The sequence below is a fragment of the Carassius gibelio genome, chromosome B10 (assembly GCF_023724105.1).
Source record: "Carassius gibelio isolate Cgi1373 ecotype wild population from Czech Republic chromosome B10, carGib1.2-hapl.c, whole genome shotgun sequence".
NCBI lineage: Eukaryota > Metazoa > Chordata > Actinopteri > Cypriniformes > Cyprinidae > Carassius > Carassius gibelio.
In genome coordinates, this window is record NC_068405.1 from 20,676,737 (window position 1) to 20,690,828 (window position 14,092).

Consider the following 14,092-nt stretch of genomic DNA (forward strand, 5'->3'; position numbering starts at 1 on the left):
ATATCCGGTTTTCAAACGATTTAACCGGTTCACCAAATCGAACCAATCATTGCCAATGACATCATTACGTCGGGCGCAAAAGAACCGGTGAACCATTTTCTTCAACCGGTTTATTGAATCGAACTGTCCTAAAGAAGTACTGGTGATCCGAAAACAGATGCAACCTGTTCTTGACTCGAGAACGAGTCAAATCTTTTGTTCATTATCTGGCTCAGCTCGGTGTTCATCTTCAGTTCTCTCTTCACAGCAGTTCAGTAAGTGTACTGTTTGAGTAAATTAATTACTTCGGGATATTGGTTTGTTTGAACTCAGAGGGAGTGTCAGCCACATTAAAAAAGGTAACAGCTTAAGTCATTTGTGGATTAATACTTATTGGAGACGTGAACTGTTTAAAATGATTCAGTTCCATTTGATGAACTGGTTCAAGAAGAACCGGTTAAATCTAATGATTCATTCGCGAACCGGATATCACTAAACCTGAACATTCTTTATATTCTCTGCCAGTTTCTATATTTTACTTCAAAATTATCTATTACATGTAATTGGGAGAAAATCATTTTAATTCTTCATGGGAGAAAATAAAACTACACAACTGAAAACAGCAAAGGTATATCTTACAAATTTCTCTGTCATCTAATAGAATGTGATCAAATCGACATACTGGCTTTTTTTTTTCTTATGTAGCTTTCAGATCAATCCAAACTAGTCAAGTGATCTCAATTCACCACAACTATAACTGGCTAGTCAGTCAATATTTTGGCTGGCATTTTGCATCACAATGGTTTTTGAACATTGCTTCCAGCAACCACAGAGGTGTATTTGCCCGAATTGAGAATGTTTGCATGTTTTTTTTTTTCCATTAATTTTTTAAGTAATACACCTTATGTCCAATTTAACCACAAGATGCATAAAGATTAAGGATCCAGGCTGTTCACAAAAGTTTGCAATTTACCAAACATTCACGATCATGAGGAAAAGTGTCTGATAAATCAAGGGTTATCAGGTGGTATCAGGAAAAAAACATGCTAAATGCAAAAAAGGATAATGCCATGATAACCATGTACAGTAACATATGATAACACCATAAATGCTATCGAAGAGTGTGTTCAACAATTTGGTTTACACAAATACATCAGCAGCATATTGGTGACATACCCTCATCCTAAAAAACAAAGGTGCTTCAAAAGGTTCTTCAGAGCAATGCTGTAGAAGAACCATTTATGGTTCCATAAAGAACCATTCAAAGGTTCTTTAATAGAACCATCTCTTCCTTACCTTTTAACAATCTGAAGAACCTTCTTTCGCAACAAGGAGCCTTATGTGAAATGAAGGTTCTTCAGATGTTAAAGGTTCTTTGTGGAACCATTTAGACAAAATGAAAATGCTGTTTCTGAGACTTCCTCTAGAAAAAAAAAAAAAACGTATTTTCCTTTTTACAAAACAGAAGTAAAAAATTGCAAACGTTACTGCAGCATTACAGGGAAGTCGTGGCCTAATGGTTAGAGAGTTGGACTCGCAATCGAAAGGTTGTGAGTTCGAGTCTCGGGCCCACAGAAATTGTAGGTGGGGGGAGTGCATGTACAGTTCTCTCTCTACCTTTAATACCACGACTCAGGTTTCCTTGAGCAAGGCACCGAACCCCTCCCTGGGTGCCCCAGCATAAATGGCTGCTCAGTGCTCCAGGGGTGTGTGCATTTCGGATGGGTTAAATGCAGAGCACGAATTCGGAGTATGGGTTACCATACTTGGCTGAATGTCACGTCACTTTTCACTTTCAAAGTCTGCTACTCTGGCTCCCTCTAGTGGCCAAACTAAGTTCACATTGTTCCAAACAGAATTATCAAAACTTTTATAATATTACATTTTACAAGTTGTTTTATATTTAAAAGAATAATTGAATAAGATTTTAACATTCTTTTAAACATCAAGAACATTATGACCTAAGAAACACAGAAGAGAACCATCATTACAAAAATGTTTATTAATGGTTGACTGGATGAACAGTGTCCAATTAAGTATATTTACAGAATTATCTACACACTGGAATGAGCAGTTGGACAAAAACCTGAAGTGGAGTCAAGGAGGAAGACAGGCACAAAGACAGAGCAAATGAGACTGAAACAAAGTTGAGTCTGTGCATGGTCTTTAACAACCCTAGATTCAGCCCACAGCACCTGATAAAGCCAAATATCAAACTACTATTGTTTAAGTGTGCCCATATATCTGCCAATCACATGAAATGGCTTAAGGTTACAGAATTGTGAATCCATTGAACTGGAAACCACCGCAGGCACATAGTAGTAAAATGCATTTTCCCAAAACATCTATTGAAATAATTTCTGATATGCAGATCGAAACGCTGCCAAAGACAGATTTCAGTCTTGTACTTTGGATTTAGGATGTTTCTTCATCAATCTTGGGTGCCAGGTAGTATTTGACGTGTCCCATATCTGCAATCTTGTACTCAACCACTGCAAAGTAAAAAAGGACAACCATTTAAATGGTTTCAACTCAAAAATCAATTTAATATGATTATGAGAGCATGCATCATACCTAGCGGAATGTCTGCAGACATGCTGAGTGTGACTGTCTTGGACAGAGGAGTGGCCTTGGTGAAAAAGTTCAGGTAGTTCAATGCAAAGATAAGCTGCACTGGCTCATTCATCTCAATTGTCACCTGTAGAGAACACAGCATTGTGAATTACCTTCATGACACAAACTCACAACTGCCACACCCGACATTTCTTGGTAATGTTACCGCTTCTTCCTCCTTGTCGACATTGCTGGTCTGTGAGAGCTTGATGTTGCCTGTGCCCAGCTCTCCACTAGCCGAAAACTTCACACCATCCTTGGCGCAAGAGATCATGACAGCATCACCGATCTGTGACAGATCCCTGCAGATTCGGGCAAATTCACCAGAGGGCATCTTCACCACACAGCTGTATTCCTGCTCCTGAAGTGAAAAAGAGAATGAAAGGATTAAAAAAAAACAACAACAACATGCACATTGACACCAGTATTTGTAAAATAATTCTTACTGGAATGCCAAGCTGCTCCACATCCAGATCCATCAGTTTCATCTCATAGTCGGACACTTTCTCCTGATCTGAAAACATATTCAAAAGTTCAGTGTGCTCTAATATAATAACTCACAGCAAAATATCAATAACATATAGCCAGAAAAACAGATAAGGCATAGGCAAATTGTAACTTTTTCATAGATTTAAGATAAATATGTAACAACTAAGTATATTAAAGTCTTCTGAACTCACTGAGGGTTTCAAAGACAAGTGCCAAAGAGTCTGCATTGTCTTCTGCCCTAAGTGTGATGATATCTTCATTTCCAGCACACTTCAGAATCTTTGACATGCTAGAAAACAAGCATAAAATAATTAGAATAAAACAATCAGTTTTAGCACTTTTTATTGAAACAAATAGAATTGTATTCTGAATCAAATCAATTCACGCTGTAACAAAAAAAACAACAACAATACTTTCTCTTTTAAAACTATTATTATACACTCGAATATTTGACGGTCAGTAAAAAAAAATTAGTCCACGTATTTTTTTAGGAAGTTTTTATTGTCTCATGAAGTCTTATTGTCATTCAGCAACCCGGCTCTTTTTCGCGCCAACCAGCTTGAGCGCGGGGAAATGACGTCACGCTCAGCAGTGAGGGGAGAATGCAGGAAATACTCTACGCGCCAAATGCTACTAACGTTAAACCTTTTTGAACTGCAGTTATTTGGGATGCATTTAAACAATACTAATCATCGTGAAAGGAATAAAACCCATTTTTACATCTTACAAATGGCGGGCTCCTCGCGCAGCCGGGCATGAACAGACATGTTCAGCTTTCACGATGTAAGCGGTAACATGACAAATAAACTCTCTACTAAACTCTCATAATTTCCATCAGTGAGGTTATCGTTACCTGCTCAAATTCACACCCATGGCCAGGTTTCTGTCGCAGCGGTAGGAGTCGAAGCCATCGCTCCGGAGCGTGAGCTGCACCAGAGACACATGAGATGAGTCCATGCTCTGCAGCGAGATGCCCGAGGAGCTGACATCCCAGCAGGCTTCGGTGATGAGGTCCTTCAGAGCCTCCAGAACCTTCTTCAGGATTGATCCTTGAACGAGACGTGCCTCAAACATTGTGCTGCTTTTTTTAATGGGAGGAGGAAAAAAGTTATCTAATTCCTGTTATAACACAAACTTGGTCTGGATTTCTGATCGTCTTCTAGTGCAGGAACGCAGTAATTTTAGACTATCAAATTGTTTTAGCAGTAGCACGTACGAATCCTATGACTCTAAAAGAAACACAGGCGTATCTGTCCCGTCTTCTCTTCTCTCGAGGCTCTGAATGTAACTGCGCGCGCTTTTGCTGGGACTTTCATAAACTGGTCCACTCTTGCCTTCGTCATTTCCTGTAAAGCTGGACTCCTCCTGGAACACGGACGACAGTGCAGCCACTGACCACAAGAGGGCGTCATTTTATACGCATTTAGTTGAGTTGTACGTGGCCTTGTGATTTGCATAGACAGTATATTTTATAGGCGATTTGTCAAAACGTTAACTAATAATAAGTACTACTAATCATTAGTAGTAGTAATAGTAGTAATTATTTTTGGTAGGTTTAAAACGGAAATTAAATTTCAAAATAACTGAGTACAGAAACAATTGCTGAAATTAAAAATAAATTCTACAAATGACATGAATATCTGGGATTTTGTAAAAAAAAAAAAAAAAAAAAAAAAAAAATATATATATATATATATATATATATATATATATATATATATATATATATATATATATATATATATATATATATATATATATATATAGCTATCCATCCATCCATCTGTCCTTTTAAAACAAAGAGCATATACAGTACTCTTTGGTCAAATGTGATGCTACTGCAACGTGACAAATGATTATTGAAATGTAGAATTTTGAACTACAGCAATCGGCCACAAGAGGGCACGATTTCCAACGTCAATTATTCATGTGTGCGTATGTGTTATTGCAGTAAATAAATTTGCATCAACTACAAAATAAATGATGTCATAAAAGTGTATAATAATTATACACAGTTTTAGCTATGTATATCTTTTTACTATATTATATCAGCTTAGAACAGAATGTTTTGCTCTCACATTGAAAGTAAACACATACAGGTGCTGATCATATAATTAGAATATCATCAAAAAGTTGATTTATTTCACTAATTCCATTCAGTGTGAAACTTGTATATTATATTAATTCATTACATTCAGACTGATATATTTCAAATCTTTGTTTCTTTTAATTTTGATGATTATAACTGAAAACTAAGGAAAATCCCAAATTCAGTATCTCAGAAAATTAGAATATTACTTAAGACCAATACAAAGAAAGGATTTTAAGAAATCTTGGCCAACTGAAAAGTATGAACATGAAAAGTATGAGCATGTACAGCACTCAATACAAGGTACTGGTAGCTTTGGCACTGGGTGCAGGCTCCATAAAGTTGGTCAGCAGCAGGAAGCATGAAGTGCTCTAAAACTTCCTGGTATACGGCTGCGTTGAAAACACTGTGGACCAACACCAGCAGATGACATGGCACCACAAACCATCACTGAATGTGGAACCTCTACACTGGACCTCAAGCAACGTGGATTGTGTGCCTCTTCTCTCTTCCTCCAGACTCTGGGACCCTGATATCCAAAGGAAATGCAAAATTTACTTTCATCAGAGAACATAACTTTGGACCACTCAGCAGCAGTCCAGTCCTTTTTGAAGCGAGATGCTTCTGACGCTGTCAAGTCAGCAGTCTTCCCCATGATTGTGTAGCCTACTGAGATACCATTTAAAGCCCTTTGCAGGTGTTTTGCCACAACTGATCAGAGTGTGGCACCAGGTGTCTTCAATATTGAACCTTTTCACAATATTTTATAGATACTGAATTCGGGATTTTCCTCAGTTGTCAGTTATAATCATCAAAATTAAAGAAATAAAAATTTGAAATACATCATTCTGTGTGTAATTAATGAATATACAAGTTTCACTTTTTGAATGGAATTCATGAAATCAACTTTTCGATGATATTCTAATTATATGACGAGCACCTGTACATACAAAAATGTACATTTAACAAAATGTAAACAATGATACCGAAAAAGTAAATACAGGATACAGGTGTATAGTATACAGCAAATCACACCAGAATGCCATGAATATAACAGAGGACTCGACACAGAGCTTTGTGGATCTCCAGTGCTGAGATGCAGAGTGGTTGAGTGATGGCCCTCCAGTCTGACAGTCTGTGTGCGGTTTTCTTTTAAAATCCTTTACCTAGAAACATATGTAATCACTGACACCCAGGCTAAGCAGTCTGGTGACCTTTCTGCTGGGAATGATAGTGTTAAATGCAGAACTAAAGTCCACAAACAGCATTCTTAAATGTTCCCGGGGATAGAGAGCTGTGTCGATGGCATCATCAGTTGACCTGGTTACTCTGTATTATGTTAATTAGAGGTGGAAGGAAGTGATGATTTAATGTGTCTGTACCAGCCTCTCAAAACACTTCATCACAGTGGAAGTGAGAGCCACAGGTCTGTAATCATTAAGACTGTTGATAGCCGTTTTCTTGGGGACGGGCACAGTGGTGGCAGACTTGTGGCAGTTGGGGGCTGCTTCTATAATTGGTGAGATGCTGGATACCCTGCCAAACTCTTCGAGAATTTTTGGACTGTAAGATGCTTATTTATATCATAATTTATACAAAGTTAGAGTGTGAAGTGCATGTACAATAATTATATGAAAATAGGTTGAACTATATTATAGATGAACTATGTGTGTTATAAAAGTGCATGCATAATAATTATATTACAGATGAACTTTGACAGTGCAGAACACTTTACAAGAGGTATGTTTTTATCATTATGTTATCTATATTTCTATGAAAATATAAAGTTAAAAAATTTAATCAGCTAGGGCTAAGTAATATAGCTGATTATTTACATGCATGTTCAATAATTATACATAGATTTAGATTAACTGTGTTATGTTAGTTCAGAACACTGAGAAATCTGATAGAATGATGCATTGGACAATTCAATTTTTACCATTTTATGCAAAGTTATAAAAGTGCATATACAAATTATATAAAAATAGGTCGAACTGTTTTATAGATGAACTATGTGAGTACAGAACACTGCTGACACTTTAAAACATGTTACAACAGCTATTCTTATGCAGTCTCCTGCAAAAAATGCTGAAAGCAATCTACAGTGTGACCTCAAATTGTGTGTTTGTAAGCATTCCTCCATAACATGTTCTAACACACACAAGAGTAGGGAATATTAGATCATCTGCTCAAGTATGCACGATAAAGCTTTTGGAATGGGATCAAATGGTGACTCAAGAAAGGCTGTTGACTCACACGAATCAGAGAACAGTTCAATCACTTTCCCATCTTGCAGGCAGAATCCTCAACCACAGGGCTTACCAGCTGGTTCTGTGGGTTTCTTGCTTTCCCACTTTAGCCCCAAAACTCCTGAACCCACCCAACCAAAGTGGGGTGGAATTTCCCAATGCTAGTAAACCACTGTAAAAGTCTCTCTAACTTAAAAGCCCCTATCGTGACTGCCAAGTTTCCTGTGAAGATTGCAACACCATCACTGCAGAGTTGACCTGAAACCAAATTCTGAGTCACTCTGAGCCCTCAGGGCTTTGACTTTGTGTTTCCCAAGAGACACTCCACATCCAATCTTTGTTTATTCAAATATCTGCTAGGCTGTTTTTCAGTTTTTTTTTTTTTCTGGGAACTTGGAAGAGGTGCAGGATATATGGAAAAGAATCTTAACAATATGAAGAGGAAGGAAGCGTAGGCCGATCGGTCCTGGGGAACATGGGTGGGGATTTCAAGTCCAATGCTTTCTTTTCAACTTGCAGTCCATTGAGATTACAGAAGCCACTGCTGCAGGCATGTGCAGACTACAATGGCACTTTCAACTATAAACAGTTTTAGCATTTTTCCGAAATATTTTACACTGAAATAATACTAAATGCCAATTTGGTTATTTTAATAAAGGATCAAGATTCACTTTATTGTCAATTAGGAGAGAAAACTAATTATTGCTTTACTGAGGCATGCAACACAGGAAAACACAACAGCCCTTATAAAAGAATACAATACTAGCATTCAGGTTAAAATAATTAAAAGAAAAAAAATATTAAGGAAAAATAAATGATTTTGATCAATAAATTAAGGCATTAGAAATTTAGCCTATTTATATAAAAAAAATAATAATAATTTTTTTATATATATATAAATAGGCTAAATTTAAATAACTGGGAGGACTTTGGGAGACAGAACTTTGATAAATATAATGATGCAACAGAATATCTACTCTTCAATTTGGAAATAGAATATAAAAAATGAACTGGGTGGACATAGTGAGCCAAAGCATATAGAAATATATCTACAAAATTAGCTTTTTAAATAAAATTTGTAAAAGTAACTCGGTAGAAGTTGTGAGACCAAACTTTGAAAAAAAAATATATATATATATGATGCCTCAAAAATGATCTTTTCAAATTTTGAATAAACTTAAATTCCTAATGAAAGTTAAAAACGAAAGTGGGGGAAAAGTAGGGCACATCTGGTTTTACTCACAAAGCTTTCTGTGCTGACATACGCACAGTCATAAGGAGGAGATTAAAAGGTTTTGAATAAATACCAGGTTACTGTGTTTGTGCAATAAAGTTTCTTATAATGCACTTCACGGGGACCAATGCATAGATTGGGCTTTCTCTAAAAATAAACAGTGCCTGTCTAGGCTCTGTTTCCTGACTGAAGGTCTGACGTCATGTTGAAGCAAAGCAGAGGGGATGTGCAACTCCAGCCAACTTTCAGCAGGATCAAGTCTGAGACAAGAGCCGCCCCCTCAGCTCCCCCTATCCTTTCTCACAGTCAACAGGAAAGACAGGGCCAGAACTCTGAGAGAGCAGGGAGAGAAGACACGAAGAGAAGAACAATACAGAAGATCACACTAGATGTCCAACAATCTTCCCCTGTAGGACAAAATGGACAAGCAAAAACTGATGGCTGAAATCAGTCCTCGAGTGTCTAAAAACTCTGCACAGCGCCTAAGCAGGGATCTCACCTGCTCCATCTGCCTGGACCTGTTCAAGCACCCGGTTTCCTTGCCCTGCGACCACACTTTCTGCGAGGCCTGCATTACGAGTTATTGGAGCGGCCCTCGTGGAAAAGTCCAGGGTGGATCTGGTTCCTGTCCTCAGTGCCGGAAAGTCTTTCCAGGCCAGAGCTACAGACCCAACCGCATTGTAGCCAACATTGTGGAGAGCTACTGCCAGGGGATCGAGGAGAGTGGGGGTCGGCTGACCGGATTGCCAGCAAACACGGTTCCTCCGACCCCAGTTTGCAGCCGACACAGAGAAGAGCTGAAGCTGTATTGTGAGGAAGACCAAGAGCTGGTGTGTCTGGTGTGTGGGATCTCTCAGGATCACCGGGCTCACACGCTGGTGTGCGTGCAAGATGCACAGCAGAGATATCGGGTAAGAATCAAAGACACGTTTTCGAACTTCCTCAGCTCAGCTCATTAAGCTCATTGTGTTTTGATGAACAGGCTTCCTTAACCACTTCAGCAAATGCTCTTGAAAAGGAGCTCAACACTGCTCTAGAGTGTGAGAGAGAGACTGAAGAGGAGGTGAAGAAACTGAAGGTAAGAAAGAAACTAAACCTCATGCACATTCTCCAATACTTATTTAAAATCAAGGTTGCAAAATAATGTTTTTGCAGTGATGCCATAAGAAGAACCACTCTGAGGCAAAACATCACCTCATATTTTCCTGTTTTTGTACCCAGGACCACACTGCAGATCTGAAACAGAGGATCGAGGCACAGTTCAGTGAGCTACACCAGTTCCTGTACCAGGAAGAGAAACTCCTGCAGGTCAAGCTGAAGACGGAGGAACGGCGAGAGCTGATAAGGCTGGATGAGCACAAGGCCCTGCTCAGTGTGGAGATATCACGCCTGCGCAGAGCTATGAATGACATCGAGGACAAACTCAGTGAACAGGATCCGTACACTCTACTCAGGGTGAGTGCAAAGCCACATCACACTGACAGATGTCTGCAGAACAAAAGAGACCAAAAGACTTTTATTTTCAGTAGGAGGTGGTGATTTGAGGCAAAACTAGAGCATCAGATTGTTGGCAATGGATGTGCATGAAGAGAATAGATACAGTTGGATACTGCAGTAGAGGAGGAATGCCTACTTACAATCAGTTGCACAGAGACTTTAAGACTCCCAGTGATTTTTGTGCGAATGACCCTTTAAAGCAAGTAACAATGTTTAATGCATTATAAAAACAGATTCTTGAGATGCAATGAAAATGTTGTATATAATATCATACTAATCATTTTAAGTAATTGTATTGATGTGAAAAAATAAAATCTGAAAAGAAAATACATATCACATAAATCTTAAATAATCACTTCAGTAGTTAACTGCTAATAGAAAGCTCTGTGGGATATCACTTGGGTCAACACAGGATACAATGTAATGATCTCACCTTTGCAATAGGAAGACAATGTCATTAGTGCAGCAGAAGGGGATTTTCCCAGAGTCATGGATGAAAAAATGAGGTGTAGCTAAATTTCAAACACTGACCTCATGTGGAAAACTTCTGTCCCTGCCTCTCGAACTGAGCCAATTTAATCAATCTCCTTTTTCCTGTCTTTTTTGCAGAGTATAAAGGGCCTGCTTCAAAGGTGAGAGACCTATATGGATCTGTTACAATTGATATTTTCATGAGGAAGTGCTTGAAATATTTTTGGGTCTGGGCTTGTGTTGTTTCAAGCAGGCAGCCACCGAAGTTTGAGAAGCCGGCACTGACGCCACCCAGACTGTGTGAGGGCCGCTTTGCTGGGCCCCTGCAGTACAGAGTGTGGAAGTCACTGAAGGGAAGCATCTATCCAGGTTTGAAGATGATCTTAAATAAAAATGTAGTTAAATATGAATTTTCACATGTTGAATCATACTGTGTAAATAAACATTAAAGGACTAACTCCAATAAAGGAATAACTTAAAACGCTGAAAATGTTCTTACCTTCAGGCCATTAAAAATATTGTTTGTTTCTTCATTGAAACACAGTTGCAGACATTTAGCATTTCATCATTCGTTCACTAGTGAATCCTCTGTAGTGAATGGGCGCCATCAGAATGGGAGTCCAAATAGCTGATCAAAACATCACAATAATCCACACCACTCTAGTCCATGTCTTGTAAAGTGAAAATCTGCAAACAAATGTACCATTAAGATATTTTTAACTTTCAACCATCGCTTCCAGGCAAAATACCAGACAAAAATCCAAAATAATTAAGGCACAATTATGGAATTATTATGGATTATGGAGTTGGTTTGAAGTTAGAAATGTATTAATGATGAATTTATTTCTTGCAAACATGCAGCTTTTCACTTCACTAGTCAGGACTTGACGGACCGAAGTCATGTGGTTACTTATGGATTATTGTGTTTTGATCAGATGGCACCCATCCACTACAAGAGGATCAATATGTGAACAAGTGATATAATGATACATTTCTCAAAATCTGCTCAGTTAAAGAAGCAAAAGTATCTGCCTCTTGTATGACCAGAGGGTAAATACATTTTCAGCTAATTTGAATTCCTGGAACTAACTCTTCTCTGCTACTCTTTTTTTTTTACCTTTCTAGTTCCCTCAGCCATCACATTTAACTCCAAAACAGCCAACCCCTGGCTCAGTCTTACATCTTCACTTACCTGTGTGCGCTACCAGACCTTTAACAATGCGGTGCAGGACAATCCACAGCGATTCAACGCCGCGCTGTCTCTCCTGGGCAGTCAAGGGTTCACTAAAGGCCGCCACTACTGGGAGGTGGAGGTGTACAGCAGCACCGTGTGGACCGTGGGAGTTGCTCGTGAGTCCGTCACCAGAAAAGGCGTCATCAATACCATGCCTGCCAATGGCTTCTGGACGCTCTCACTATCGTATGGAGTTCAGTATATGGCCGGGACGTGTCCACCAACATTGCTGTCTTTGGAAGAGCCACTAGCGAGGATCGGCGTGTATCTGGACTATAAAAGAGGCCTGGTGTCCTTCTACAACGCCGAGAACATGACGCACCTGTACACCTTCAAGGACACCTTCAACGAGACCCTCTACCCTTATTTTAACCTGGGCTTCCTGGATAAAGTGCATGAAAATGAGCCTCTTAAAGTATTCCTACCTAAAATCTGATTTTTTTTTTTTTTTTTTTTTTCATGTTTTCTTTAATAATATTCATTTTTCTTTTTTATATAAACACTAGGCTGGACCTGGATAATTTAAGTTAATACAGTTTTTTTTCTGAGACTTGCCATTCCAAAAAAAAAAAAAAAAATGACACACAAAATTGCATATGGCTATACAGTCTTGACATTACAGAGGGTTAGTGGAGGCACAAAGGAAATTTTTTTAAATGGTTGGAAACCATGGCTTATGACCATTTGCCATTCATTTAATTTAGACTACCAGGCACAAGTTACCCCATTACTGTACCTGGCAGATATCATACATTCTACATGTGTCAGTGATATTATGCGATTCTGTAATAAACAAAGGGGTGAGGATTTGGCTGGTCAGCATGGTCAACCCAGCCCCTGCTGGTAGATGTCGTTACTACACTGCTGTGAAACCAGAAAGCTTTTTCCCCATTGACAGTCATTTAAAATTGGCTGTGTATTTTAATATTTTTGGCAAGCAACATATAATCATAAAAATATATATAAAATATATTTCAGTATAGTGGATGTTTAACCAGTGATAATCCTACAAGTGGAGTATTATATTTCCTTATATATTATACTTATATTTTCCTCTTTGTGATGCCTTTGACGTCACATCTCAGGACTATCATATCACAAGTGAGGGGTTTATGCATGTTCTTGCGCTATCGTCCAATCAAAAGAGTTATTAGTGACCAAAAATGGATACAAGCATACTTCCACTTTCACTGAGATAAATTGGATGCTAACACATGTTACAGACCTCTGTGTCTACACGGTCCTTATTCAAATCCTGCAGAGAAAGAAAAAATATACTCCAAGTCATAGGGTGATAGGCAGACTACAGTCTAAAATATTCAAGACTAATGATTTCATATCATTTTCATACAAACATGTATAATCCATGAAATAAATTATTAAAAACCACCAACAGAATGTACTGCTTCATGTTTACTGTCTGGAAAATATTTAACAAAATCTTTCCCGTCTCTTAACTGCTTAAGAATAATGCAGTTACCATCACTAACCAGGTTATGATTGTAGTAATAAAAAAAAATAATAATAAAACCTGCAATCACAGTGAATAACTCCGAAGTGTGGCGTACAGCTTTAAATAAATCATGCACATAAACTACACGATTTATTTAAAAAGGATGAAAATACAACTTTTATTAGCACTGAAATTTTTCTAACTAACCCTTTCCAGGAAAGCTCAAATATATGGCGCTTAATCTTGTATTGTGAGGTATCACTATGCAGCTCGCACTGATAAGCGTTAGATTGTTGTTTTACATATGCACACACACACACACATATATATATAATTTTCATTGGTAGAGCTTACAGCTCATAAAAGTCAAAAATTCAAGTAGGCTTTCTATAAATATTAGAATCTTTACATTTAAGTTTCATTACATGACCGTCACTACAGGTTTCAAAAAACAAGAGATACCCGGAATTTATATATTCTAGATTAATTACATCTAAAGTTTTATTCGTTTTTGTTTGTTTTAATTTGGATGATTAATCAGTCAAAAATCCAGTATATCAAAATCTGCATCTCCATAAAGCTTGTCAGCAGATGGAAGAATAAATTGCTCCAAATTCTCCCGGTAGAAGGCTGCATTGACTTTGGATTTGATAAAACACAAGGGACAACACCAGCAGACGCCACGCCAGAGCATCCCAAATCATCTCTGACTTCTCCAGACCTTGATTTCCAAATGGAAAGCTAAATTTACTTTTATCTGAAAAGAGGACTTTAGACCAATGAG

At 38.1% G+C, this 14,092-nt stretch overlaps 2 protein-coding genes across 3 annotated transcripts; one reads left to right on the top strand and one right to left on the bottom strand.

The window, feature by feature from the left end:
- Positions 1 to 1,962: 1,962 nt before the first annotated feature.
- Positions 1,963 to 4,417, bottom strand: LOC127966820 (proliferating cell nuclear antigen). Its single transcript, XM_052568098.1, has 6 exons — positions 3,935 to 4,417; positions 3,273 to 3,370; positions 3,039 to 3,106; positions 2,759 to 2,953; positions 2,554 to 2,677; positions 1,963 to 2,471 (listed from the first exon to the last, which is right to left on the bottom strand). The coding sequence occupies exons 1-6, from the start codon at positions 4,153 to 4,155 to the stop codon at positions 2,395 to 2,397; spliced, it is 783 nt and encodes a 260-aa protein (XP_052424058.1). The 5' UTR covers positions 4,156 to 4,417; the 3' UTR covers positions 1,963 to 2,394.
- Positions 4,418 to 8,340: 3,923 nt separating this feature from the next.
- LOC127966610 (zinc-binding protein A33) lies at positions 8,341 to 13,253 on the top strand. 2 transcript variants are annotated; one of them, XM_052567721.1, is made up of 6 exons: positions 8,341 to 9,564; positions 9,636 to 9,731; positions 9,875 to 10,108; positions 10,760 to 10,782; positions 10,872 to 10,990; positions 11,747 to 13,253. In XM_052567721.1, exons 1-6 carry the CDS (start codon positions 9,073 to 9,075, stop codon positions 12,289 to 12,291), a joined length of 1,509 nt encoding a protein of 502 aa, XP_052423681.1. In that variant the 5' UTR covers positions 8,341 to 9,072; the 3' UTR covers positions 12,292 to 13,253. The 2 variants fall into 2 exon arrangements, with proteins under 2 accessions (XP_052423681.1, XP_052423682.1); XM_052567722.1 differs by having other exon boundaries at positions 8,342 to 9,564; positions 10,875 to 10,990.
- The last annotated feature ends 839 nt before the right edge of the window (positions 13,254 to 14,092 follow it).

Coding starts and splice junctions, on each gene's coding strand:
- LOC127966820 (XM_052568098.1), bottom strand. CDS start 4,155: ATGTTTGAGGCACGTCTCGTTCAAGGATCAATCCTGAAGAAGGTTCTG. Junction 3,107..3,272: donor ACTTGTCTTTGAAACCCTCA/GTGAGTTCAGAA, acceptor ATATGTTTTCAG/ATCAGGAGAAAGTGTCCGAC. Junction 2,472..2,553: donor GTCTGCAGACATTCCGCTAG/GTATGATGCATG, acceptor TTTACTTTGCAG/TGGTTGAGTACAAGATTGCA.
- LOC127966610 (XM_052567721.1), top strand. CDS start 9,073: ATGGACAAGCAAAAACTGATGGCTGAAATCAGTCCTCGAGTGTCTAAA. Junction 9,732..9,874: donor AGGAGGTGAAGAAACTGAAG/GTAAGAAAGAAA, acceptor TTTTGTACCCAG/GACCACACTGCAGATCTGAA. Junction 10,783..10,871: donor ATAAAGGGCCTGCTTCAAAG/GTGAGAGACCTA, acceptor TGTTGTTTCAAG/CAGGCAGCCACCGAAGTTTG.